The 27,889-nt window shown below is 53.9% G+C and overlaps 3 protein-coding genes across 6 annotated transcripts; all 3 read right to left on the reverse strand.

Moving 5' to 3' along the window:
• Window positions 1-59: 59 nt before the first annotated feature.
• Window positions 60-10,163, reverse strand: MCOLN1 (mucolipin TRP cation channel 1). The gene is made up of 14 exons (XM_019757596.3): window positions 10,006-10,163; window positions 6,118-6,323; window positions 5,200-5,367; window positions 4,957-5,122; window positions 4,442-4,550; window positions 4,111-4,207; window positions 3,822-3,921; window positions 3,548-3,654; window positions 3,274-3,423; window positions 3,032-3,133; window positions 2,528-2,650; window positions 1,863-2,078; window positions 386-516; window positions 60-284 (listed from the first exon to the last, which is right to left on the reverse strand). Exons 1-14 carry the CDS (start codon window positions 10,034-10,036, stop codon window positions 248-250), a joined length of 1,743 nt encoding a protein of 580 aa, XP_019613155.2. The 5' UTR covers window positions 10,037-10,163; the 3' UTR covers window positions 60-247.
• Window positions 10,164-11,382: 1,219 nt separating this feature from the next.
• On the reverse strand, window positions 11,383-15,205 carry ZNF358 (zinc finger protein 358). 3 transcript variants are annotated; one of them, XM_074337768.2, is made up of 3 exons: window positions 14,982-15,205; window positions 13,399-13,504; window positions 11,383-13,155 (listed from the first exon to the last, which is right to left on the reverse strand). In XM_074337768.2, the coding sequence occupies exons 2-3, from the start codon at window positions 13,469-13,471 to the stop codon at window positions 11,459-11,461; spliced, it is 1,770 nt and encodes a 589-aa protein (XP_074193869.2). In that variant the 5' UTR covers window positions 13,472-13,504; window positions 14,982-15,205; the 3' UTR covers window positions 11,383-11,458. The 3 variants fall into 3 exon arrangements, with proteins under 3 accessions (XP_074193869.2, XP_088648471.1, XP_074193868.2); XM_088792345.1 differs by lacking the exon at window positions 14,982-15,205 and adding an exon at window positions 14,749-14,768; XM_074337767.2 differs by lacking the exon at window positions 13,399-13,504.
• A 5,756-nt stretch (window positions 15,206-20,961) lies between these two features.
• SAXO5 (stabilizer of axonemal microtubules 5) lies at window positions 20,962-26,291 on the reverse strand. 2 transcript variants are annotated; one of them, XM_019757598.3, is made up of 8 exons: window positions 25,054-26,289; window positions 23,991-24,097; window positions 23,800-23,900; window positions 23,443-23,555; window positions 23,252-23,361; window positions 22,721-22,922; window positions 22,113-22,198; window positions 20,962-21,605 (listed from the first exon to the last, which is right to left on the reverse strand). In XM_019757598.3, exons 1-8 carry the CDS (start codon window positions 25,619-25,621, stop codon window positions 21,393-21,395), a joined length of 1,500 nt encoding a protein of 499 aa, XP_019613157.3. In that variant the 5' UTR covers window positions 25,622-26,289; the 3' UTR covers window positions 20,962-21,392. The 2 variants fall into 2 exon arrangements, with proteins under 2 accessions (XP_019613157.3, XP_074193870.2); XM_074337769.2 differs by lacking the exon at window positions 22,721-22,922 and having other exon boundaries at window positions 23,252-23,335; window positions 25,054-26,291.
• Window positions 26,292-27,889: the final 1,598 nt, after the last annotated feature.

Raw genomic sequence — 27,889 nt, forward strand, 5'->3', positions numbered from 1 at the left:
TCAGTGTGGCGGCTTTAAAGGGGCCGAAGACCAGTGGGCGAAGGGAATACCCCTCCCGCTAGAAATGTGAACACGTTTATTTTCTCGTTTTATTTAACACCCATCCCACCCCAGTGTCCGACCTGACTGACCCAGGCCCTCACAGGGCGCTGCAGGAAGCCGGTCCTTAAAAATCAAACCCTAAAAATAAATAAGCAGGGATCTCCACAGTCCGAGGTCCTGGGGGTAATGTCCAATGGCAGTGTGGTCAGTTCACCAGCAGAGAATGCTCCTCCGAGGCGTCCCTGGAGGAGGGTCAGTGTCAGTGTCAGCCAGGGGCGGAGGGCAGCAGTTCCTTCTGGCACCTCCCAGTCCCCCAGCCCCCAATCCGAACCAATACTCGAACCTGCCGCAACAGCAGAGGAGACTGCAGGCTGAGCCGCTCCCGCGGCGGAACTTGCCGGAGGTGGGGCTGTCCTGGCACTGCGCGATGTAGGCCTGTAGCTCACTCTTCTCTCCGCCCGCACCGCCTGGGTGCTGGGGAGAGATGCCCGGTGGCCCAGCATGAAAGGGGCCCCTTGAGAGCTGCCCTCCCCTCCACCATCCCTCCCTGTTCCTCGTTGACCAAGCAGGATCCCAACTCTGGGCCTTTGCACTTGCTGTGCCTGCCACTCGTTGTACCTCATGGCTTCCTTCCAGCGAGAGCTTCCCTGACTCCTGAATGTGTGCACACCCCACATCTTGGTCAGTTGGTGCCACATCTGCGTCCCCTGGTCCCCAGATGGAGTAAACGTTGTGGCTTTCAGCTGAGTCTTTGCCCCTCCCAACCTCATGGAGGAGCCACCGTGGCTACCCCAAGTGCTTTCTGTCTACTAGGCCTTTGTTTTGGCTGTTCCTTTACCATGGTGCTCCCTCCCTTGGGCTTCCAATTCTTCAATCTAGAAGTTTCTGAGATGACAAAAATGTTTGATTCTATGCTGTCCGATACGGTAGCCACTAGCCACACTGGTTTCTGGGCACTTGATATGTGGATGATGTGAGTGAGGAAATGAGTTTGGAATTTTATTTCATTTTAATTAAAATCAAAATTTAAATAATCCCATGTGGTTAGAGACTAGTATTGGATAGCATATTCTAGAAACCTTCCTGGACTCACCCTAATACCAGTCTAAAGCAGGGGGTCCTACCGTCACGTTCCACACTTCCTTCATACCTCTCACCAGTCGGTCATCATACTTCCTTCCGTTCATGTATCATCCTTGTCTACTGGCCTTGGACAGACTGTACACCTTGCCTCATTTCCTAGATGCCTGGTGCCCAGCACAGGGCTTGGTCCACAATAGGCCCTCAGACATGTTGGCTAAAAAAGTTCTGTTTACCTGCCACCCCAACATTCTGCTCTGACCCCTTTCTCTCCTCTGATCCCTGTTCCTCTGACAACCCCAGTTCCTCTGACCCAAACAGCCCCCGCCCAGGCCACCCCACCGTACAGAGAGCTTAGGAGCAGGGCTTCCAGATTCCGACAGTACTGGGTTGAGCCTGGTTTCACCTTGGGCAAGTCACTGAAACTGTATGGCCTGGTGTCCCTGTTGGTAAAAGCAGACGTGGACACCCTACCTGGCCAGAGCCCCACCTTGATCAAACTGAGAATGAGGCAGCTGTGACCATGACATTAGTCCCGCCTGTGACCCCAATTCCAAGCCACCCTCTCCTTTGGCTTTGCAGAGTCTCCCACATTCTTTTCTCCCTGGGTCACCTTCTCTCCTCTCTCCGTATTGTCCCCCGAGACCCAGCTATGGCCGACTCCAAGGGACCCAGAGCCCGAGCTGTAGCTGAGTGTGAGTGTGGGTTGGCCCCACGGGCAGAGGGCCAGCGCGGCTGACCTTGATGGTGTCGTAGGCACCAGTGATGAGCGCGATGAAGAGACTCAGCACCATGTAGATGAAGAGACTGATGAAGGAGTAGAGGTAGAGCTGGGAGAAGAGCCAGACGAGGCTGCTGCGTCCCTGCTGCGCCTGCATCGCCGCGAATGTCACGAACATGTCGTCCCCGTTGATGAGCGAGAACAGGCACTCAGATACCATGGACAGAGAGCGGAACTGTGGCCAAGCAGTGAGGTCAGTGGGGTTGTGGGGACAGAGGGAGCGATGGGCGTGGCTGGGGGCAGGAAGAGGACACTGGGGTAACAGGGTACAGGACCAAGTACCAGTAGTCACAATGGGGTCACTGTGTAATGACAAAGTCATAGGGTCAAGGCCAGGGTCACCAGGGGTCAGAGGGAAGGTAGGCAGAACATCAGCAGTCATTATGTGGTCACCTGGGAGTCACTGTGGCAATTAACAATGTTATAAGGTCAAAGCCAAGGTCTGAGGGGACAGTGGGCAAAACTGCTGCAGACCTGCTGGTAAGGTACCAGGGGTCAAGGTGGGTTAATCAGTGTGACCAGCTCAATGATAGCTAAACCGAGGGTCAGAGGGCTTAGGAAGTGGGCTTGGAGGAGGGTAGCCATGAGCACCCTCTACCAGCCCGGGTCCTAGCCAGCTCATACCTTCACATGGTAGGGCCCCAACACGATCCAGCCGCAGAAGCAATAGCCCAGGTAGATGACAGCCACGCAGCAGCAGAAGCGCATGACGCTGGGCAGGGCTACCCGCAGTGTGGCAATGAGGATCTGCGGGGAGGCAGATGGGGACCCGACAAGGGCGCGGTCACAACCAGGGTCAGCAGTGTGGATGGGGGGAAGCAGGCAGGGCCTGGCTGAGGGCACTCCTCGGGGACAACTTAGAAGGGGCAGCGTGGCGCTGAGGGGGCCCAAGGGCACCCTATGACTGGACTCAGCTGGGTGGCTATGAAGGGGCAGGTTCATGTGGCCCCTGCCCAAATACAATGACAGGTACATCTGGGGTGGGCAGGTATGGGGCTAAGAGGCTTGTGATGGGCCATCTGCAGGGGCTGGTGATTGCCATAAGTGTATGAATTTGGGGTGGGGGGAATTGGGGGACATGTGACTGCCACCCAGAGGGAGGGTCCAGCTTGTGCATACAAGGCTTACATTGTACTTATGGAAGAAGGTCAAGTAGCGGATGACGCCGACCCAGACAAGCAGAGTTGAGGTGCCCAGGAGAATGCTGCAGACATCATAGCTGGCCATGTTCTAGGGGCGGGAGCAGTATCAACCCATCTAGTCGGCCATTCCAGGGATTTGGCCCCAGGTGGGCATCGGCTGGGGTGGTAGGAGGGCCAGGGTCTGGAAGGAGCCATCCGGGCCCTGGGTAGGGTGTGGGCAGGACCCACCTTGGCTTCAATGCCAATCTTCATGATGGTGCCCGAGATGGTGAGCACGTCACTGGTGACCAGCAGGATATACCAGCCGTTGACAAATTCCAGCCGTTCCCACATGCTGATGACCCGTCCCCGCTGGCACCACATGAACCTGACAAACTCCTGCAGGAGGCAGGTGGTGTGAGGGCCTCTCCAGGCACAGGAGCCTCGAGCCACCTCTGGCCCTTATGGCCCCAGAGCTGGGCGAGGTTGGCTTGGACACATGTGACACTGGGGTGGCTCTCACATTCTGCAGCAGGAAGCCACGGAGCAGGGAGCGGGCACACAGCAGGAAGGAGAAGGAGCAGGTGAGGATCACAACCACGTCAAAGAGGAGCCGGAAGCTGTTATCTCCTGTGGGGAGGGGGTCTTGGGTAGGGTTGGAGTGGCTCGGGGCCTTGGGAGTCCAAGGCTGGGGCTGAGCCAGGCCTAGGGGGCTGTAGGGCTGGTCAGTGGGCTCATGGGTTATTCTGGGTGAGTCAGACGTGTGGTCAGCGCTGGTCTGGGGCTTGAGGTCTCACCGTGCCTGAAGACGCTGGGGTGCTTACACTCCTGGATGTGGGCCTGGGTCACCAGGCTGATGGGGATACGTCCGCTGTATGCCTTATTGTCAAACGTGATCTGCAGTGGGGTGCAGAGTAAGCCTTGGGCAGACCTAGGCTCCCAGACCCACATGACAGATGGTCTGTCTGGCCCCCAGGTTCCCCATCACTCCCATGCTGCCCCTGGCCAAGGGTCCCCCGCCTTGGAGCTCAGGAGCCCTGTGGCGCCATGCCCCACACACCCTTGCCCTGGACACCGTGGGCTCACAAGGACGCTGAAGGTGTAGCAGTCTGGGATCTCATTGTTGATCAAGCTCTGGAGGTTGATGGTCTTCAGCTGGAAGTGGATGGTGACGTTGATCAGCCTGGGGAGGAGGGGCCCGGTGAGGGGGAGGGGACTCTGCCTCGGCCAATCCCATGCTGTCCCATGCTGACTCTGCAGCTGGCAGAGGAAGTGCTCACTCAGCAGGCATCAGCCTGGGCCGCGCCTGCCCCCGCCTTGTGGGGAAGTGGCTGCCAGGGGGCCCCAAGGACACCTGGCATCCTGCCTCCCCCCACCCTCTGTCCAGCCCTGGGGTGGCCCCTCGATCAGGCAGTACTTGTGGAATTTGAGCGTGAGGTTCTTGTAACTTGGGCTGCCATCCAAGAGAGACAGATCATCACTGGGGGGCACAAGGGGTTTCTCGGGGGGGTCCACACCGATGCAATCTGAGGACAGGGAGTCGGGGAAGGGACACTGGAGATGGGGGAGGCATAGGCAGGTCTACCCAGAATCCCTGACAACCCCCCTCCCTAATTCACTTGCCACTTTGCGCTTGAACGTTTGTTGTTTGTTCCCCTGTATCCCCCCAGGGTAGGACCCAGTCTATCTGTTCCCTGCACAGATGCTAGGACCTAGTGCTCTGTGGGCCCCCAAATGTTTAGTGAATTAATGATATTAAAACATAGCACCCAGCTCTTTCTGCACACCAAGGATTCTTCTAAGCATGTTGCTTACATCAAATTATTAATGCTCACCACATCCCCATCTCCCAGATGAGTGAGGGGCAAAGCTAGGATTTTAATCCCGGCAGCCAGGGGCCAACAAGAGCTCAGCCCTGCCTTGTCCACTCACCAGTGATGACCATTGGGTCGATGTCGAAGGTGTCATTGGCTGGGTCCACGTGGCCACGGTGGTAATACTGCTGACAGAGGGCCAAGGCCGAGCCATTGGCCCAGGGGCCACCCCCGCCCCGCACATATGCGTAGCGGCCCAGTGACACATCAGGGAGCATCAAGTACTGTGGGCAGAGAAGCGGAGGGTCCATCAGCTTGCCTGCTCTCCTCCCACCTCCTGAGCTGCCCTGGCCGCCCGTACCTGGTCCACAGCGTAGAAGATAGCCTGGTAGAGCTGCTCCCGCGTATAGGCTGCCAAGGTGTCATCCGCCCCATCCGAGTAGCCCAGAAGGAAGAGGTGGCGGAAGGCAATGGTGTTCTCCTCCCGGAATGTCACTGCCAACTGGTTGCTGAGCCCAAACAGGATGAGCTGGCAGGAGGGACAGGGGGTTGACATTGCTGGGACGGGGCGTCCCTCAGTGCATGAGTAGAGGAAGAGAAAGCCCACTGCCTGAGGGCGTATGTCCCCGTCTCCCATGCCCACCATTGGTTCCCGATGCACAGCACACAGTGGGCGCTCATGTAGCTCACAGTACAATTACTGTACATTAAATGTTTACTGGATGCCAACTTCCATGCTAAACCCAAACCTCCAGGGTAAGTACCACTGCTAGGCCCCTTTACCAGGGGAATCAGTGTAGTAACATGCCCAGTCACAGCACTAGACCAGAAGCTCCTTAAGGCAGGAGCTGGGCTGATCCATCTTGGGGTCCCCACACCCCAGCACAGGGCCTGACATGGGGAGAGGGGCAACTATCTGTTCAGTCACTGGGTCACTTCTCTTTGAGTCAACCTGGCATCAGACTACTTGGGTTCAAGGGGCAGCAGCTCCTAACCCTTGGTTGCCATGTGACTTAGGACAAGTGCCTTAACCTCTCTGAGCCTCCGCTGCCTCATCAATAAAATGGGGGCGACAGCAGTTGCCAGGACCTCAGAGGGCGTGTGTGAGGCTAAAAGGGGTTGCTCACATACAGAACTCAGAGGGCTTCCTGACTGGTTACTGCCACTGCCACTGTCATTATGTGCTGTGGAATCAGGACCAGGCTCCAACTCCCAGACTTTCCTTCAAGGAAAACAGCGGCCACAGGCAGTGTTCTGCTGGGGCCCCTGCAGGTCTCACCTGCACAGTGACCACCAAGATTTTCACCACTTGCAGCATCAGCTTGAAGGGCTTCCGGCCCTTGGCCCGAAATTTGTCACAGGGACTCATGAAGAAGTACTTGAGACGGCGGCGGAGGTCTTCCTCTTCCAGAGGGGTTGGAGGGGCTGGTGAAGTCCCCTCCTGGGTCCCATATCCAGGGCTGGGGCTCAGGAGGCGCTCTGTCTCTGTGGAAATGGGAGAGAGCAGTGGGGACTGGGCCCAGGCAGCCAAGAAAGAACTCTGGGAGAAATTCCGAAACTCGTCAACAGTTTATGGATATATGCAGAAGTGCTGCTGAGAGATTACCAACTTGGGTTTGGGACTCCAGGGCTGGGCTGCTTTCTGTGAGTGGTCGCCACTGAGTAAGTGTCGTTCAAGTCTCCCCTCCCGCGGTCGTGATGTCTGAGTCAGTCTCCCAGAGCCCAGACAGCTGCGGACACGCTTCCTCAGAGGTCTGAGCTTTGAAACAACTGATGAGTCTGAGGAGCCATTCTGAGCAATGGGGGACTCAGACTGCGTGGTGATTAGAGGCCCAAACACCAAGCGCTCCAGAGGCTTTGGGTTTGTCACATGTGCCACCATGGACGGGGTGGGTGCAGCCATGAAGGCAAGGCCACACAACGTGAATGGGAGTTGTGGGACCAAAGAGGGCTGTCTCCAGAGGAGATTCTCAGAGACCTGGTGCCCACTTAACTGTGAGAAAGATTTTTGTGGGTGGTGGTCAAGAAGACACTGAAGCACATCACCTGAGAGATGATTTTGAACAGTGTGGGGACACTGAAGCGATTAAAATCATGACCGACCGAGGCTGTGGCAAGAAGAGAGGCCTTTGTGACCTTTGATGACCGTGACGCCGTAGACAAGACTGCCATTCAGAAACACCATCCTGTGAATGGTCACAACTGTGATGTAAGGAAAGCCCTATCTAAGCAAGAGATGGCTAGTGCTTCATCCATCCAGAGGTCGAAGTGGTTCTGGAAACTTCGGTGGTGGTCATGGAGGTGGTTTTGGTGGGAATGACAACTTTGGTCGTGGAGGAAACTTCCGTGGTCAAAGTGGGTTTAGTGGCAGTTGTGGTGGTGAGTATAGGTGATGGTGGGGATGGCTATAATGGATTTGGTGATGATGGAAGCAATTTTGGAGGTGGCAGAAGCTTCAATGAGTTTGGTAACTACAACGATCAATCTTCACATTTTGGGCCCATGAAAGGAGGAAACTTGGGAGGCAGAAGCTCTGGCCCCTATGGTGGTAGAGGTCAATACTTTGCTACGGTGGCTATGGTGGTTCCACCAGCAGCAGTAACTATGGCAGTGGCAGAAGGTTTTAATTACTGCCAGGAAACAAAATTTAGCAGAAGAGGAGAGCCAGAGAAGTGACAGGGAAGCTACAGGTTACAACAGATTTGTGAGCTCAGACAAGCACAGGGGTGGTGGGGTCGAGCTGCTACAAAGAAGACATGTTTTAGACAATACTCATGTGTATGAGCAAAAAACTCAAGGACTGTATTTGTGACTAACTGTACAATAGGTTATTTTATTAGGTTGGTACAAAAGTAATTGCGGTTTAAAAGGTTAAAAAATTGCAAAAACCGCAATTACTTTTGCACCAACCTAATAGTTTGTGTTCTGTGGAAAGGGTAAAGCATTCCCACAAAGGGTTTTAATGTAGTTTTTTTTTTTTTCCACCATGCTGTTGATTGCTAAATGTAATCGTCTGATCATGATGCTGAATAAATGTGTCTTTTTAAAAATGTGCTGTGTAGAGTTAGTCTACGCTGAAGCCATCTTGGTAAATTACTCCAACAGTGTGAAGTTAGAATTCCTTCAGGGTGGTGCCAGGTTCCATTTGAAATTTATTTACAACCTGTTTGGGCTCAGAAGCCATTGCCTTCAGAAACTCTGGTGTAATTGAATTAACAATTACTGTGTTGGTGACCTGGAGCTCACCATTAAAAGGGTCACCCAAGCAGAATCATGGAGTTTATTTGGTTATTAATGATTGTTGGCACATCCTATGCAATATATGCGTATCTAAATTGAATTATGGTACCAGATAAAATTACAGATGAGAATGGAGCTTGTGTATCATCCATTATCATGTGTAATTAATACACAATTTAATATCCTCTTAAAAAAATAAAAAAAGATAGGAGTTGATTTCTGACCCTGATGCTCACCGGCTTGGACAGGCCACTCAGCCTCCCTGAGCCTGTTTCTCATCTGCAAAATGGGGCAATAGCATCTCTCATCAAGAAGCTAAAGATCTGATGCTTACAAAGCACTTATCACAGGGGCTGCTACCTGGTAAGAATGTCACGACATCCCATCATTGTTCCTGTTGTTGATTTGTAGGGAGAGAATGAATTGCTTCCACTGGCTTCTCACAGGGTACTCAAGGCCCCCAGGCGTGAGCATGGAACTCAGCTATATATTCCAGTATTTTCTGGACAAACACCCAAAGAATGACCTTTCCACTCATCATGAGTTGGCCTATCCACTGACACTCTCTCAGGCCACAGGCCTGGAGGAGAGATCGACAGTAACGGTAATAATAAGGGAATGCATTTGCTGAAGACTCACTGTGCACCAGCAGGTGTAATAGTGCTGCCCATATGATAGTTTATGAACTAATATGGCATCTTCATTAAGGCCACCAGCTCCTGGAAATCACACAGTCCTAGGACCAAATCCCAGACCTGCCACTTCCCAGGTGGGGGACCCCAGCACCTTTCTAAGTCTGTCTCCTCATCTGCAATGTGGGGGGGAAAGTCTCCCCCGAGGCTAAAACTCTGAAAGTGGCTCAAGAAAGAAGTGAGGCACCCTGAGTCTCAGCAGTTCTTCAGCAAATGGAAGCTGTTCTAAGCACTGCTTGTTCCCCTTCAATCCTGACCAGCCTAAGAGGAAGCTCTAAGGATTCAGCATCTGCTGGGGTCATAGCTGGTCACAGCAGCCCAGAACTGTCCCTGACACACCCCCACCACCCCCTCTGGGAGAACCCAGCTTTCCAGTCTGGGCTGGCCCCCTGCCTGGCGCTACCACCGAGATGATTGTGGGCACAGTCAGAACCTGTCCTGCAGGGAGGGCCAGCTCCTGGCTGTCCCTTTGGAGCTGGATGCTGTGCTGTTGTGATTGTTTACAAGACAGCTGGATGGAAGCCAGAGGGCGGGCCTGCCTCCCTAGCTAGGATGGTAGCTAACCCACCCCAGACACTACCAACTGGAACACCTTTCAGGTGTCTCCAGCTAGCTCAAGAAGGGGAGACCAGCACAAGGGGCCTCCCTCCAGGTTCCCCCATGAGAGGTGGAGACTGAAGAAGCTGGAGGCTGGGCACCCAACACCTGAGTTAAGGTAAGCTGAGCTTCCATGGGTTTGGAAATCTGACATTGAGTTAGGTGCCTAGGCTCAAGGAGGCAATCCCCCAGCCCTCCGCCTGAGTTTAAAGAAGGTATTTGCCTTCCGGATTGGGAAAGGAACACCTGGGAGTCTCACGTGCGGGTGGGAGAAGCTCGTGCCGGCTGAGTTCCAGCAAAGCTGAGCAATCGGAACCTGGGCTCAGACTGGAACTTCGCCGCCCCGTCAGAGAAGCCCGCTCGCTGTCTGATTTTAGGAACTCGACTAGAGCCTGGGGGTCTAGGAAGGGCAGTTGGGAGTCCCGCCACTCTGAGATCGGAGAAGCTGGTGCCCAACCGCCGCCCAGGTTCTTAGGAGCCTTCTGCCCAAATTTTCACACAGGGAAGCTGAGAGGTCAGCACTGGAGGTTAGGAAAGGGAAAGTGAGAGCTCCGCCGCCTCAGGTCGGGGCAGCTGGCCGCCTGCCTACCCGCCCGCCGCCCGCGTTCTGAGACCCGCGGGGGCGCCCGCGCCCTCACCTGAGCCTCGCCGGCCTACGGGGGCTGCCATACCGCGGAGGGGAGAGCCGGACGCCAGCGGGCGCCGCTATCACTGCGGCCTCGCTCCCTCGCGGTGCGGCTTCAAACCGTGGCGCATCAGCTGACTCGCGCCCCGGTCACGTGACCTGGGCATCCTTGGAGGCACGTGACCAAATCCAGTTCCGCCCCCTGCGCCACGACACCTGCCTGAGCAGTGCGCATGCGTGTCTCGGCGGGCGACTCCGAAGGGCAGTCGCGAGGTCCTAGCGCCGATAGGCGAACAAGATGCTGGGGGATGGGCTGGCTCCGAGCCTGCCAACGTAGGACTGGCTCCGTCATGCCGCATCTAGTACCAACCTCTTGGCTTCCATATAGTTGACCCCCTTACCCTCCGCGATGTCCCGTGATGACCCTACATCCTATCTCAGGGTTGTTCCTTTCCATCCTACCGAAAATCCTAGGGTTACTCTTAACCCCTTCCTCTTCTGCCCCTCTCATACGACCTATCAGCAAATCCTATCTCACTTCTTAATTATATCCCTAATAGGACCACTTATTTCTACTTTTATGGCTCTCAGGCCAGTCACCCACCATTCCTGGCCTGGACCGCTGCAGCAACTTCCTCTCTGATCTTAGGCCCCCACTCCTGACCCCCTCCATTCCACTCTCCACCCAGCAGCCAGAAGCATGTTCAATGAACAGTTCGTATCAGTCCTCTGCCAGATCCCGCCGGTAGATTCCCATTTCTTTGGGATGACAAGCAAACTCCCCACCGCAGTCTACCAGGACCCTCTGGTCTGCACCCATCTCCTCCCCTAGCTCATCTCTCAGCAGTCCCAGGGCCTTTGCTCACTTTTCCCCTAGAGCATAATAGTTAAGAACACAGGCTCTGGAGGGCAGATAATTCAGGTTTAAATCTAGGCACTGCCAACCACCACTTCTCTGTCTTCCAAAGAGTCCCTTAAACTCGATGTGTCTCAGTTTTCTCATTTGCAAAATGCTCGATTGTAGTTGTCTGCTGCATGGAGCTGTTGAAAGAATTAAGTGAGAAAATGCAAGAGCATAGTACCGGTACCAGGCTGGGCAAATAGTGCTGATGATTAAATTAGTAGTTACTAGGATTATAGAGTTCTTCCTCAGGAAAACTGTCCCTGACTTAAATAAGTCTTGTATACTTATTCTAGAATGTACCATACGCTGTAATTACTTTTTAGATGCTTGTGAATTTGGCATCTGTGAGCTCTGCCAGGTCTAAGGCCATGCTTATCTTGCTTCCTGCTGAGACCTGAGCAATCAAATGCATAAATGGGTGAAGTCCTTTGTCCAGTGGTGTAGCATCAGGGGGAAAAGAGAAACAGGAGAACCATGAAACAGAGCCAGGAGGCAGTGGGAGGATTTTACTAACTGCACAACACACAACTTTCCCAGACCCCCATAGGTGCCAGCATCCCCTTCAGCCATCGGGCCCCAGCAGTGCCCCTTGCTCCTGCACCCCCTCGGGACTCTCACCAGTAGAGAGGGCTGAGCTGTCATGGGTGGGAGAGTCTGGGGCAGGGTGGGGATCAGGGTTGGGGTCGGGGCTGGGCACGGGATCCAGGTCCAGGCTGTGGTCAGATCCGTGGTCAGGGATGGCCACAAGGTCAGGATTGGCATCGTGACCAGGATTAGGGTCAGAAGACTTGACAGGTTTAGGGGTGGATTTGGAGCCAGGGCTGGGTTTGGGGAGGGGGCCCAGCACAGAGCCAGGGTCAGGGGCTAGACCAGAACTGGGGCCCAGGTCAGAGCTGAGCACAGAGACAGCATCAGGACCCAGGAGGGAGACCTGCCCGGACCTCAACATGGAAGCGGGGCTGAGGCCCAGGCCGGCGGCAGCGGCAGCAGCCGCTGCGGCTGCAGCAGCCGCGCCCTCATGCACCCGCTTGTGCTTGGTGAGGCTGGAGGCTTGGCCGAAGGCCTTGCCACAGAGCTGGCAGCGGTAGGGGCGCTCTCCAGAATGCACGTGCAAGTGCTGCAGCAGCGCGGAGCTCTGCCCGAAGGCCTTGGAGCAGTGGGGACAGGCGTAGGGCCGCTCGCCCGTGTGGATGCGTAGGTGGTGCTGCAAATTGGAGCTCTGGCCGAAGGCCTTGCCACAGTGGGGACACCGGTAGGGGCGCTCGGCCGTGTGCGTGCGCTGGTGCTGCAGCAGTGCCGAGCTCTGGCCGAAGGCCTTGCCGCACTGTGGGCATGGGTAGGGCCGCTCGCCAGTGTGCGTGCGCAGGTGCTTCAGCAGCGCGGATCCCTGCCCGAAGCCCTTGGCGCACACCGGGCACTTGTGCGGCCGTGGGCCGCCATGCGTGCGCAAGTGCTGCGCCAGCAAGGAGCCGTGCCCAAAGGCCTTGCCGCACACAGGGCAGTGATGTGGCTTCTCGCCACTGTGGCTGCTGCGGTGCTTCAGCAGCGTGGAGCGCCAGCCGAAGGCCTTGCCACACGCGGCACACTGGTAGGGTCGCGCCCCGGTGTGGATGCCCCGGTGCTGGGCCAGCGTGGCGCCATGGCTGAACGACTTGCCGCAGTCGGGGCAGCGGTAGGGCTTCTCGCCACTGTGGGTGCGGCGGTGCTGGCTCAGCCCCGAGCTGCGGCGGAAGGCTCGCCCACAGTCGGGGCAGGAGAAGGGCCGGGGCGGGCTGGCAGGTGCAGGGAGCACCGCTGGGCTGGTGGCCAAACCCTCAGGGGTGGCAGTGAGACTGGATGAGAGGGGGTCCAGGTCTGGGGCTTCCTGGGGGCTGAGGGTGTCGCTATTAGGGTCGAGAACCAGAGGGACAGGGCCAATGACGTCTGGATCGAGATCAAAACTTGAAGACATGGGGTTGAGATCTTGGGGATCCGAGTCACGGATCCCCGAGATGGAGCTCGGAGCTTCCACATCGGGGTTCAGGTCATCGGAGATGGGTTCCAGATCTTCATAGCTGGGATCCACGTCTTCAGAGACAGTGTTAAGGTCTTCTGGGTCTTCAGAAACTGTGTGCAGCTCTTCCCGGTTGGGGTCCAGGTCTTCTGAGTCTGAGTCAAGCTCTTCATAAGCAGGTCTTGGGCCTTTGTGGCCTGGGTTCCTGACCAGGACCGAGCGTCGCATCCCAGGTGTGGAAGTGCCAGATGCTTCCCGGGCAGGATCTGTAGGGTGAGGATAGGGTGGGCGAAGGTAGGTTCTGGGGAGCAGGAGGGGTCTCTTTTGTAGCCTGGGCAAGGATGGGTAGGGGGCTGGGCTGTGCCCCAGAACCCACTTCTGAACACACACATGGATCCTCCTCTTGTCTCAGACTACAGGGAAACTTGTGACTTGCACCAGCCAGGGCAGGGAAAAGAGGGACCCTAGTGGGACATGGGGGGGGGGGCCCTCCCTTCTCAGCCTCACACCTGGATGGAAGTCATGGGACCCGGCACTAGAGGTCTCCAGTACCCAACTCCATGGCTCTGCCCCTCTCTCCATGCTGGACTCCTCCTCTGGTGGGAAGCTCGGGTCCTGTAGAGGAGAGAGAGTCCTAGGTTCCTACTCCATTATGGGGAAGAGGGTGGGTGTTGGGTTCCTATGCTTGTTCCTAAGTACATGGCCTGAGTTCCTGTCCCATAGTCAGAGGTGGCATATTTGGAGGTTCCTGGTAAGGAAGGGACCTCTGGCTCGCCTCCTAGAGAGGAAGTATCCTGAACTTAGAAGCCTATATCTGGGCAATGAGGGTGGGGGACAAACCACATCTGATAGTCCTCTTGGGTCCCTGGGGGAGAACAGGGGCACCCCTGGCTTGCTTCCTGGAGAAAAGACCACCTGAATGCCAGATCTCACAGTTCCAGGGTGCGAGTAACTGTCAAAACACCTGTGATCCTGAATGCCAGTTCCCAAAGCTAGAGAAGGAGGTGGGGAAATAATATGTGGGACCATGGGGGGGGGGGGCGGGGAGACCCATGGATACCGTTTCTAGGATGACTGGGACAGGTGTCAGCATACCTGCTGTCCAGTTGTATAGATCCTGAATTCTAACCCCTAGCGGGAGGCCAGGCAAAAATAATACCTGGGAACTCCTTTTGGGTGACTGTGGGGACTCCTGGGTAGAAAGGGGAAATCCGAGGGACTGAGCCCATGGCTGGGGTATAGGGACACATGTCAGGACACTTTTTGTCACCTCCTGGAGGAAAGATCCTGAATTCCAAGCTGGAGGTAGGGAGGTGGGTAGAGAAACAATAGCTGGGACCCCTTCCGGGGAGCAGGGGGAGCTCAGGATAACCTAAAGGGAGGTGATGTGCCTTGAGCTACCCACCCCATGGCATTGGGGGGCAGGCAAATAGATCTGTTCTTGGGGGACAAAGAGACCTTTCCTTCTGGGGAGGGAGACATCCTGAGCCACAGCCCCATACTTGGGAGTGGGTACATGAAAGGAGGGGGCTGAATTCCTAGATCACCTCCTCCACCCAGAACCCCAAGATCACCTCCTAGGGAAAGGGCTTCCAGAACTCTGGACCCCCAAGATTGGAGAGTGAGAATAACAATAACTGGGGTCCAAGGGGACAGAGGGAACCCCTGCATCCCCCATTGAGGAAGGGCCTCCTGAACTCCCGACCCCAGACTCAGGGTGGGGAGAACAATGCCCGGGGGCCCTATTGGGCTCCTGGGAGCAGGGGGTCTGGATCGCCTCCAGGGGAAGGGACGTTCTGAATTCCCCACCCCACAGCTGAGGGGTGGAGATCTAAAGCGCTACCCCCATCCTTCCCGACCTAAAGCGCTCAGTTCGGGCCCTCTCCTGGGGCCGCAGCGGCGGAATGGGCGCGCTAGGCCCGTGGGGCGTTCGGTCCTTCGCATCGCACCGCGACCCTGCTCTCCGGGCGGGGCGGGAGGCGCGCGGGGCAGGGGGCGCACCGAGGTCGTCCCGGGTCTCACCCCGCGACGGGGCCCCCCGCCCGCCCCCACCCAGGCTCCCGCCCGCCGGCCCGCTCGCGGGGACACTCACCCGGCGCCCCTCGCCCCTGCCCGGCCCGCCGCGCCGGCTGGCGCCCCCGGGTCCCGCAGCCAGCCCCCCGCCCGCCAGCCCCGCCGGCGGCCCCCTCGGCCCAGCGGCCCCGCCAGGCACTCCTGGGGAGCGACAGGGGCTGGCCGAGGGCCGCAGCGGGAGCTGCTGGGACTTGTAGTTCGCCTGCGCCCGCCGCGGCCGTCGCCATCGCTGCCCCCGCCCCCCCGGGCCAGCCTTTGTCCCGGCCCGGCCGCCCCGACCTCGCGGCCGCGCCTTTGTCTGCGCCGCGCGCCGCCTGCTCGGCCGCGCCCGCCCTCTGCTGTGCCTGTCCCTCTCTCTGCCCCTGCCTACTTCCGTCCCTGTCTCTGTCTCTCTCTGTCCGTCTCTCTCTGTTCCTTTCTCTGTCTCTCTCCACTTTAATCCTTTTGTCTCTGTTCCTGTCACTTTTTCTACTTATGTCCCACTGTCTCTGTCTCTCTCTGTCTCTGCCTCCTGCCTATGTCTCTGACTCTCTTTGTTCAAAAAACAGCAAACATTCTTTCTCTCTGGCAGACTGGCAGTGCACATAAGCATAGTCAAGTCTCTGAGAATCCCTGCAATTTACAAACTTGTTTATTTTTGCTTAATCCAGCATTTCCCTTTATGACTCCTCAAGGAAAAGAGTTGGGGATTCTGTCCCTGAGTGTTTCCCTCCTCCTACCCAGTTGATGGGTCACTCACTGCTGTCGCTCTGTGCCTGATGTTCCCTGGAGTGAGGAGAGAAGCCTGGGCCCAGACTTGGAAGGACTCTGTGCAGACTTTACCTGGAGACATAGATCCCCGCATAGAATGAAAAACAGCCTGGCAGCTGGCAACTGGGCTGTGGTGTTCTTCACTGAACATAAACAACAGTCACAGAATATAAACAGTGATCACACAAGGCCACTCTGTGACTATGTCTGCCCCAAGCCAGAGACAAGGACATGCTGCAACCACAAAAATGAATATATACACCCACTCCTGACTAACACAAATGACTGCTGCTTGTTACCAATGACAGCTCCCTTCCATCCTCCTGCTTGAAATGAAAAGCACCCATCTGCTCCAGGCTTCCTGATGGCACCAACTTATTATAGAATTGCTCCTACTTTCTTCAACTCTCCTTAAAACTACCCTGCACATGCCCAAAACCTATAAGATGCCCTCCTGCGCTCAACTCCCTCTTACAGACGTGCCCATGGTTCTCTACTATGTGGTCTTTCGTGCTGGAGCAAGCTAAAAAACAAAACTTTTTGACTACAGGTGTGTCTCTGATGGTCTTTGCCTGGTGAATTTTGACACCAACTACCCTTGAATACAGCTTTGGGCAAATCAGGCCTCCAGGACTCATCTCTCTTCCTTCCTGAACCTTCTAGCTCTGTGCTGAACTTATGGCCTAAGACCTGCTGTTCACCTCTGTGGAAAAGCCCGCAGCAGATCTGAGAGATCCGAGACTGCAATTGGATTATGTCACTGGTTCTTCACTCTGCCTCCTCCTGGATGATCCTATTGCAAATAATACTTGTAATGACAGCTGTCGTTTCTATCTTTTCAGTATCTCTGTCAGCACCTTGCTTTCCCTCGGTAATCCCCCTCTACTACTCCAGACGGACCTGTAGCTAACACAGCCCCCCAGTATCATGCGACCTACACTTATCAGAGAACCCCATCCCCTGGCCACAATAATTAGGCCTGGGATGAGGACATGACATTAGAGGATTTCATTATTCTTCTGGGATCACGAGCTGTATATAGGGCCTCATTCTGCCTGCAGCCATCGTCCTCAGTTGTCCGGAAGAACAGTCTGTAGACTGAAGCAAATCTACACCAGGATATAAAGGTAAGAGTTAGAGAGATAGCTCTGGCTACACTGGTTGAGCTCCTGGATATAGCCATACCTGAAGCCAGAAGCCCTCATTCTTTCCAATACTATGAGCCAACAAATTTCTTGGGTATTTAAGCTAGTTTTACTGGGTTTCTTTCCCTTGCATCCATGACAGTCTTGACTAATTCAGAAATGAGCACCTGGAAAAGAAAGCATATTAAAGGAAATAACTTGAAATGTGAAATTGGCTGAGCAAAGGTGAGGTAGAGGGCCGCCACATACATGCCCAGGGTGCCAAAAAAATATATACAAGAGGACACTTTGGTCATTGTTGCTCAAGCTCGCCATAATAAGAAGTGTCTGGACGCTGATGGTAACCACTTTGAGCACCTCTTGTAATTGCAGAAGTCAAACGTGACTTTTATTCATCTTTGCTATTGGTATATATTGAGTATTACAATTTTAATACAATTTTCCTTTTTAAAAATGTGTATACATTCTTTTGGCACCTTCTGTATAGATTCACTATAAGTGAATACGGCTCCCAAGATTTGCGCAGTGCACACTCTGCCCGGGTGTATATGGCAGTCCTGTAGAAGAGGTTTCCGCCTAGGCAACTGTGAATCTTTGTTATGTGGAAGAAAAATAGCTGATTAAATTGTTGCCTATTTTATCTTGGGACTCTACCCTGTGTCTCTTGAGACTGTGGCTTTAGGAGCTTTGGAGAAAAATATCAGGATGTTGGAATATAAACAGAGATTAGCATCTACTCAATTTTTGAGATTGCCAGAGTTGAATTCTCTGCCCCAAGATAAAAGGTGAAGATAGTAATGAGGTAGGAGATAAGATTGGGATTATGAGAGAACTGGGAGGGGGGGTGTCCTTGATGCCCCAGGCTGCTCTCCAACACTGAACATTCCCTGTCTATAAAGGAAACAATTACCCTCACTGGGAAGAGCCTATTAGCTGTCTTTCCACCTTCCAGATTGTAACCTGGGGCAAGGTAAATGCTAAGGAGATGGGCAGGCACAGGTCTGTAGCTAGAGACAAAATCCACCAAGGTTGGGCTCCAGACTCAGATTCTCACCCCGATTGGGAAACCAAATCACTTGGGGTGGCAAGTGAGCTAGGCCATCCAATCACACAGCATTTCATTCCTCTGGGCACAGTGATTGGTTCATGACTGTGCATGTGACTCAAATGGACCAATCACAGTGTTCCTTAAATTCCAATATAAGGAGTTGGGGGAAGATGCCCCACCTTCCTTTGGGGCTTTTTATTCGTAAGGATTTGGGTTGCCAGTATCCTTTTTTGCCACCCTTGGAGGGACGCAGGACTGTGAGATGGCAAGAGCTTGAGTCCTGATACTGAACAAAGCATGCCTGATGTTAGACCTAATTCCAGACTTTCTTGATTCTACGTCAATAAAATCCCTTTCTTAGAAAAGCAATGTAGAAGCTAATATGAATCCTCTTATATATTCACACTGGACATTTGAATAGTGAAGACTCTGAGAAGTGCTACAATTAAAATCCCTGTTTAACTCTTTTTTTTAAAAAAAAAAAAATCCCTTTCTGCTAGAGCTAGATAGAACTGGGTTTTTGTCACTTGCAACAAAAATAACTTAAGACGTTCACAAAATTTAGACACCATTAATTGAGCTGCAGTTGAACGCTAGGCCCTGTTCTGAGCATGGTTTGTGTGCACTTTAATCCTTGTAACCACTCTATGAAGGAAGAGCTATTGCCACCCCCATTTTACCAATGAGAAAAGTGAGGGTCAGAGCATAAAGTCACTTGTCCAAGGATAGATAAGTGGCAGGTCTGAATTCTGCTGCTTGGTGATGCTTACCTTTGATAAAGTTGTCTTCCTTTAACAATGAAGCTGTTTCCCCACATGAAATCCTATTTTATTCATTTTATTTCATAAGCCTTTTGGGTTTTATACTTCACAGGAAATGCCTTTTTTTTTTTTAGGTGAGTGGGATATAGGAGGCTTTGATATAAATCCATAAAGTACGTCCAGAATCATGATGATGTAGTGTCTTCCTGCATCGATTAAACATTTACAGTAAAGGTTCTCTTCTTTCCTAGGTCTGGTCAGCTCCATTGTTAGAAAACGCTTCAAGTTTTGCTGAAATCTGCCTCCTTGTAACTCCTACCCATTGTTCCTCATCTGGTGTCTGAGTTGCTTTAAACCATTCCTAGAACCAGGGAGGAGCAGAAATAATCCTGCAAACAGAGCTACATGGACTTGAACACCAAAGCAAGCCTCCTGAACTTCCTGGCAGGCAATGCAAAAAGGAAAAGCTTTTTTGAGTAGTCTGACCAATTAAGCAGACCAGCTTCATCAGGAGAGCCCGATTTTGTCATTCGGAATCATTATAGGATGGGTTTATTGCAGTGGTTCTCAACCAGGGGCAAGCCTCCCTCTGCCCCAGGGGACACTTGTCAATGTCTAGACTTTTTTTTTAAATTTTATTATTGGAGAGTATTGGGGAACAGTGTGTTTTTCCAGGACCCATCAGCTCCAAGTCAAGTCATTGTTTTCAATCTAGTTGTGGAGGGCACAGCCCACTGGCCCATGTAGGAATCAAACCGGTGACTTTGGTGTTATGAGCACTGCACTCTAACCAACTGAGCCAACTGGCATTTTTTTTTTTTTTAAAGATTTTATTGGGGAAGGGGAACAGGACTTTATTGGGGAACAGTGTGTGCTTCCAGGACTTTTTTCCAAGTCAAGTTGTTGTCCTTTCAATCTTAGTTGTGGAGGGTTCTGTTCAGCTTCAAGTTGTCTTTCCAGTCTTAGTTGTGGAGGGTGCAGCTCAGCTCCAGGTCCAGTTGCCGTTGCTAGTTGCAGGGGGCACAGCCCACCCTCCCTTGCTGGAGTCGAACTGGCAACCTTGTGGTTGAGAGGACACGCTCCAACCAACTGAGCCATCTGGGAGCTCAGCGGCAGCTCAGCTCAAGGTGCCGTGTTCAATCTTAGTTGCAGGGGGCAGAGCCCACCATCCCTTGTGGGACTCGAGGAATTGAACTGGCAACCTTGTGGTTGAGCGCCCACTGGCCCATGTGGGAAACGAACCGGCAGCCTTCGGACTTAGGAGCACGGAGCTCTAACCGCCTGAGCCACCGGGCCGGCCCCCAACTGGCATTTTTGATTGTCATAATTGGGTGGGAGAAAAGGAGTGTGCTAACGGCATGTAATGGTTATAGGTCAGAGATGCTAAACATACTACAATGCATAACACAGCCTCCAACAACAAAGAATGATCTTATCAAACATGTCAGTAGTACCGACACTGAGAAATCTTTATCATGAAGTAATTCAAAAGAGTGTCATGTACATCTTTAGTGGAAACAAGCAAAAGAGGTGCAACCAAAAGGACCATCTTGTCCCTGTAGGACCCAAAGCTGGACTCCTGTCCTTTCTTTGGAAATAAAACCTAGCTCCACACAATTGCTGCCCATAGGGAAAGGGCTCCGGGTCAGGTTTGAGGTTGGCTCTTAGTGGCCCATGAGATTGGGGACCTTGAACTCTGAAGATCTGAATACACGGTCAGGGAGTTGTATTCATTATTTGGAGTCAATTCTCAACAGCCTACAGAGGCTGGACCTGGCTACAGCCACCAAGACCCATCTTATCCCAGACCGAGCCAGCTTCTTAGTGTTGTCACCAGACCCTAGAGCGTCAAGATGGGGCGCTGTCCAAGGTGCTAGTCCTTGACTTGCTAAACAGGGTCACCCATGGGCTTCAGGGCGCCCACTCTACCCTCCTCCTTCCCACCTGTTTCATGTTATTGCTGTCTTGACACCTATCCCCTTGGACCTCATTATTTCCTGATGGATTTTGTCAGTTCTGACCTGGGGGCCAGTTGCCCAGCCATCCAGTGCACCATTCAGCTCCCAGCCTCTGCACACAACGGAGGAAATTACTGGACCATTCTCAGTGTGGCCTCCCCATAACCCTCTGAGCACCACCCAGTCTCTCAATCATTGAACTCTCCTTCCCACACCCTCATCTTCCTCTCCCCTGTTCATCTTTGTCTTTAGAAGGGAAGCTCTCTCCCTCTTTGACCCCCAGCCACACACAGGGATCCATGTGTGTATTTCTCATTTATAACATGCTAATGAGAGCTACTATTTATATTCACTTTACAGATGAGCAAACTGAGGCTCAGACGGGTTAAATGACTTGCCCAAGGCTATTATCCAGGACATGGAGGAGTCAGTATTTGGACACTGTCCATTCCACCCCAGGAGCCTGAATTCTCAACCCATCACCACACTGCCTCTGTTCAACACTCCATCCTTTCCATGTCATTCAGAACTTGTCACGGCACCTGAACACCTTGTATTGAGTCTGACCACCAAGCCTTTGCACAGGCTGGCATGGCCTCTCTGCTCAGAGTGGGGCAATCTCCAGGGTCCACAGAAGTGTCTGTTCAGAGTCTTCTTGATGGAGTCATTATCTCCTGTACAGCCCCCACTCCTCCAAGCATCCTTTTTCATGGCCGACTGATGGAGAGGGGTGGGAGGTTGCCAAGGTGGTGTTTATTGCTGACTAGGTCACGGGTAGGTAGGGGTCTGGAAGGCTTGAGGTTTTACCTTCCCACCCATGCAGCCCCACTGGTGAGGGGAGCCCAGTGGCACGTGGCTCTCCTGGAAGTTGCCCAATCTCAGCACTGCTGGGCCCTGGTACTTGAAGGCAAACTCATCCTTGTGTTGGGTTGAGAAGAAGTGCTGTCTACCCAGCGGGGGCTCCATGTGGCTATACTTGCACTGTGGATTCAGGGTGGGCAGCCTGGCAGAGCAGCCTGGAGGGTGGCTGACCCACCCGGGCCACCCTACGGTCCCTGCCCCACCCTGGGAGCATCAGAGCCTGGTGATGAGCTCTGTGGAGGTAGGCAAAAGTGGCCCCAGTTTGGGCTGACCCAGGAGCTGGATGAGAAGCCGGAAAGAAACTGGGTGTGGGGCTGGAATGACCCCAGGACTGGGCTGACCCCAGGCGACTCTGAGCTAACCCTCAGTTTGGGGTATAACCATGGCTGGTAATAGGAAGATGCCCCTGACCTAACTTTGACATAACCCTGGTGGTGAGTTTGGGATGACCTTGAGGAGGCTGGGATGACATTAAGATGACCCTGAGCCTGGGGTGGCTCTAGAGTGACCCTGAAAGGACTTGACAGAAAATCTGAGTCTAAGGTGACAGTGTAAGCATCCTGAGATAACTCTACACTGATTTGGGGGGGTTACCTGTTCAGGGAGGTGCCCCTCCCTCTCTCTCACCCGCTGTAGCATCTCCTCAGTCATGGAGGCTGGAGCTGTTCTGTGCGGTTTCAGCATCTTCTGGTTCATGGTTAGAAAATCTGGTTCTGGAGATTTGGGTGAGGGATGGCCGATCTGAGGGGCGGAGGGAGGAGAGGCAGGCCCCGAGGGATAGGGACTTGCGAAATTAAGAATGGGGTAAGGGTTCAGGGCTAAGCCTGGGCCAGTGCTGAAGTTGAAGCCAAGGAGGGACTAGTAGGCGGGGAGGAGGGAGGAGCCGGGGCGGGACTGAAGCCAGGGGTTGGGCAACTGCAGACGTATTTTGGAGGTGGGGCCAGGTAGGGTAAGCTAGGGAATCAGGGGGCGGAACCAGAATCTGACAGAGGAAAAGGGTGCGGCTATGGTCATGCAGAGGGCTATGGTCCCACGCGGAGGTGGGGAGTGGGGGTCATGACCAGGAGTGGGTGGTTTGTCCAGGTTTAGAATTGGGATCTTGGTCCATGGGGTGGGAGCTAGCTCTTTAGGAGGCGGAGCCAGAGATGGGCAGTGGGCGGAGCTGGACCCACCAGGGGCGGGACCAGACTGTGGCAGGGGTGGGGCCTTCCGGGGTGGGGCGAGGCTGCACTCACCGCCTGTGCCCTCCGGCAGGTTGCTAGGCAGCAAATGAAGGTTGGGGGCTTTATGGGCATGTTGCGTGTCAGGGGGGCAATAGGCCGTGCCCATGGAAGTCTGGAAGAACTGTCCCTGAAGCTTTGACTCCCCTAGGGTCACGTGACCCTGCAATTTCTCATGAGGCACGTGGCGGCTGGATGGCTTGGTCGGGGGTGGCGGCTGTAGGACCACATGGCATTTGGGAAACTCCCGCGTCCGGGATGGCCCAAGGCTCGGTTGGAAGGAAGACATAGATGGGCACTGTATGACTTTGGACAGATCACACCCTCTTTGGGCCCTAGGTGATGGAGCTGGAGGTTGGTATTCTCTCATTTTACAGACGGGGCCACTTGTCTAGCGGCTTACCCTAGATCACGCAAATAGATCCAGGGGATCCCCACACACATATCAAGTTTACTTCTACCTCAGGGCCTTTGCACATATTATTCATTCTGCCTGGGAAGCTCTTTTCCCGGATGAGCCCTGCCTCTTTCCCCCTTCCTGCTGACCTGGCCATAGAAGAAGTGCATGGAGGTGGTGAGGCTGCCTGGGCCCGGGCACCGATTTCCTTCCAAGATGTGCGACTCCGGAGTCTGGTCATGGTGAAGACAAAAAGGCTCTGCCAGTGGCGGAGTAGATGCTGAGCAGCTCTAGGAGGCTGAAGTGGGAGTAAGGGGCAGGGTAGCCAGCAGGCTCTCACCTGGCTCCTGGGCGCAGAAGTGCTCGGCCTTGGTAGTCCTGTCATGGAAGAGGCCATCTCCAGGACGAATATTCACACAGTGGATGCAAGTGGAAGCCTGGGCCTTGTCATACCTGCATATAAGGTATGCAGGGGATCCATCTGATCTGGGCCCTTGCAATTCCCAGGAAAAGGGAGGCGGGTAGGCTTCCCAGTGGCCAAGCCATGCAGTGTTAATGGTGGGAGATCTGGCACAACAGTGGGCCTTGCTTGAGGGTGATGGAGACCTCAAAGTCACAGTATTGACCCTAGAGCCTTAGGTGGCACACTACACATGTCGCTGAGCCCTTTGGTCGAAGGCCATGGTCCCTTGTGTACCTGTCTAGGGGCAGACCCTGAGGCCTGTAAGCTTGTTTCTGCTCTGAACACATGGGTCCATAGCCAATCTTGAAGTCTCCCAGTGCCACGCTGGAGGAGTCCTGTAAGTAGACAGGGGCAGTGGGAAGGGCAAGGCCACCAAGCCCCCCATCATTTCCCTCCCCAGAGGCACCAGCCCAGCTTTGATTTACCCTCTTACACATCAAGGCAAGTGGGCCCAGCAGTGCCTGGAACTGTCTCTGGTAGGAGGTCCCATCATCTGGTCTCCTGTGGTCCCACTTGAGGGGGTTGGGGCCCCCTGAGCATAGGCAAGAAGAGAGAGAGAATGGGATTGAGTCCCTGGAGCTTCAGGCCCACTGGATTCTTTGCTGGGAAGGGGAGGTGGAGTCCTGACTAGCCTCGCCTGAGGGCTGTCTGGCAAACACCAAACATAACAATAAGGATAACAAGAATCACTACCAAGTATTGAGCCAGGCATTCAGGTTAAGTGCTTTGCACCTCATTTTGGGGGCTGGTATTATCCCCACACACACTTTACAGCCTCTGCGAGGCTCAGAGAGGTTAGAACACACAGCAATTCAGAACCAGAACTGAATAAAACCCAGGTCTGACAACCCCTGAACCCAGCCTGAAGGGATTCTGACTAGTGATATCCACCAGCAATTTCCCTGGAGTCATAGAATTGGAAAACAATCACACAAATGACAGCTACTCTGTTGAGTTCTCTCTATATGCCAGGTTCATCATGCACTCTTAAACTCTTTTTGCTTTGCCAGCTCCTGTGAAGTGGAGCCCTGTTATTGCACTAATTTTGCAGATGAGGAAAACTAAGGCTGGGAGAGGTCAACTTGCTCAGAGTCTTACACGTACTAAGGCAGCAGGGCTGGGGTGGGGGTGGGGCACTAAGCAGATGTGTCTGATCCCAAAACAGCACTCATGATTTCTGCCCACGGCACAGCCTTCCGGAAAAGATTCAGGCCATGCCTTTTCTAGGGATGCAAAAACTAAGGCTCAAGGAGGTTCCAGGGTTTCTTAGCCACGCACTATTGCCCTTTGGGGCTGGATAATTATTGTGGGTGGCTGTCCTGTGAGTGGTAGGATGATTAGCAGCATCCCTGGCCTCCATCCACTCCCTCCTCCAGCGTGACAACCAGACCTTGCCAAGTGTCCCTTGGGGGAGGGCGCAGAGTTCCCGACCTCCTTGAGAACCTCTGGGTTGAGCAAATCGCACAATGCGCCGGGGTGAGCGCTTACCCAAGTGCCTGCAGGACGCGCGGGGCTGCGGGCACGCGTCGTGCTGCGGGAACAGTTCCTGGTGCGTGGTGGGCGGGATGCGCAGCTTGACTGGGTCCCCGGGCGGCACTGAGTCGCGGTCGAAGACGAGGCGCGCGCCTCGGATCTGCTCGCTGGCGCGCGCCGGTGACTCAGACCAATCAAAGTGGGCCCGCGTGGTAGAGAGGAAGGAGCGGGCGCGCGCGTCCGCGTGCATGTGCAAGTGGCTGGTCCGCATGGCAAGCGTGTGCGCCCGCGCCCGCGCCCTCTCCTGCCCGGTCGAGGACGTGGGCGGCAGCGCGAACGCGCAGTGCGTCTCCGACTCGCGCCCCTCGCTGGCCCAGCGCGCATCCTGCTGGAAAAAGGACGCCTCGGGCGGCGGCGGGCACCGCGGCGTGCGAGGGACGCCAGGGTAGGCCTGGAAGTCTCGATGCATCGTGGAGTGCGTGGCGCCCACGTGCAGCCGCGGGTCAGGCCCCAGCGCGAAGTGCGAGGCCTTGAGGAAGTCCAGCCGGGCGATCGGGCTGTGCAGCAGGGCGCCCGCGGCCATCGCGGGACGCGGCGCCACCTGCGAGGGAGTGGGGACAAGGGATGGAACAAGTGCCCACCAGGACCATGATGCCTTTTACTCCTTACTGTGTGCCAGGCACTGGGCTCGGGACTGGGGACATAGTAAGCAAGAGTCGCAGCCCCTGTGCTGCCCCCAGGGAAAGTAAGATAAGAATAATCATTCATTTGGCACTTACTGTGTGCTAGGTGGGGACCTAGGCCCTGGGAGGAGGGTACATCAGTTAAAGAAACAGACCAAGAGTCCTGCCCTTGTGGATCTGATAATGGTGTGGGGAAGTGTCTAATCTAATCTAATCTATAAATTGCAGAGTAAATAGAAGATGGAAACAGAAGTCCCAGAGTAGCAGGATGAGGGTTTAGGGTGGAAGGGTTGCAGTTTTAAAAAGGAAGCACCACTGAGACCACAGTTGAGCAAAGACCAGAAAAGGGTGAGAGGGGGCATTTGGGTCTCTGGGAGAATAGCATTCCAGGCAGATGCAACAGCAGATGCAAAGACCCTGAGGCTGGCACAGAGTGAGCAATGGGGAGAGCTGCAGAATTAACCTCTGCATTCTGCAGTTTGTCTGATATGGGAACCCCCTCTCCTCACTCTCAGGCAGTTGTTAAGGCCATGGGTCTCCCCTCCTTCATGTCTGGGAACCTACTTCTGTCTCTCTGCCCAACCCAGTCATGTCCCATCTCTGCCATACCTCTCCTCCCTGGTCTTCCTGCCCCCTGCAATTGTCCTGGGCCCTGATCCCTTCCTGTCCTCAGACTATCTGAGGTTTACACACCTCCCACTTACTTCTCTGACTTTAGCTCCAGGATTCCAGCACCCCATTTAGTCAACAGGGACTTTCTTGTCTTCGCTCAGAGCATAGGTGTCTGCCCTACTCTCATCCCTTATTGGAAACCAGCCCTGCAGGGTGCTAGCAACACCCCTGGCTCAGGCTCACCTCCTGCAGGAAGTCCTCCCAGACCATTTCAGCCCACAACTACTTGCTCATGTTGACTTCCAGAAAACACACATCAAGGTGTTTTTTTTTTAACGAAACTACAGTTTTTCAGTGTCTAAGTTTGTTGCTTTTTCCATAAATTTGCCACCTAAGATAGTTGAGAGTTGAGAAGATGTTAAATGATTTATGGGAGAATCTGACAACTGAAATTGCTAGCTGGGTCACCTTGGAATAAGTAACTGGGCTCCTATGAGCTTCAGTCTCTTCATCAGGGATGAAGATAGGGTACCTACCTCAAGCAGTGGCATGGGGACTAACGAATCCTAGAAAATACGCTTGGCATGGGGCTGACCCTCAAGACTCCCTCTGTCCCCAGTCTCCCAGAGCACGCTCACATGCTCCTCCCAAGGCTGCATCCAAGGGTTGTCCAGCCCTGCCCATTGTGACCCAATGAGCTTCCCCAGACAATGCTGTCACAATGGTCCCCCAGCCATCTGGTGGCAGCTGGCAGAAAAATCAAGAGCAAGACCATAGGATCCTGCCTCCTGAGAGTTCAGAGAGCCTGCCTGCCAAGTGACTTGACTTTATTTTTTCTTCAGACTTTTATTTATTTAAGTGTGTTTTTCTAGGATCCATTAGCGCTGAGTCAAGTAGTTGTTTCTATCTAGTTGTGGAGGGCGTAGCTCACGGTGGCCCATGTGGGGATCGAACCGGCAACCTTGTTAAGAGCACCGTGCTCTAACCAACGGAACTATCCGGCCGCCCCCCGTGACTTGACTTCTTGAAGTCTCGGTTTTGTCATCTGGAAAATGGAGCTGGGAATGGTAACCACTTTGGAAAGCAGCACTGGGGATTTAATGCAGTAGGCTGCTGGTGTCTCTTATTACCATTTCCCCAAGTTTTCTTTCTCATCTGCTTCCTAATCTCCCCACGAAAGATGGGCTAATCTCTGAGTCAGTGCCCACCCCCTCCAGCCCCAAGACCACCAGGAACACACATGTAGTTGAATGAATTTGGGCTTATTACTAGTTGCAGTGAGGGAGAACACACTCGTGGGGAACTGGGGGCATCTTAGGAGGGTGTGAAAAAGGGACTTAGCAGACTTGGGCTTGTCTTAGTTACTTCCGGGGAGGTTTGAGGAAGTGGGGCTTAGCTCTACGCTTGATGCTTTTACTGGTTGGAAGTCTGACTTTCTTTTTTGAGATGATTTGACAAAAAAAAAAAAAAAAAAAATATATATATATATATATATATATATATATATATATATATATATATCAACAGAATAAGGGAGATGGGAGTTAATGCTTAAT

The sequence above is a fragment of the Rhinolophus sinicus genome, chromosome 15 (assembly GCF_057876585.1).
Source record: "Rhinolophus sinicus isolate RSI-liver-muscle chromosome 15, RSI-T2T, whole genome shotgun sequence".
Classification (NCBI taxonomy): domain Eukaryota; kingdom Metazoa; phylum Chordata; class Mammalia; order Chiroptera; family Rhinolophidae; genus Rhinolophus; species Rhinolophus sinicus.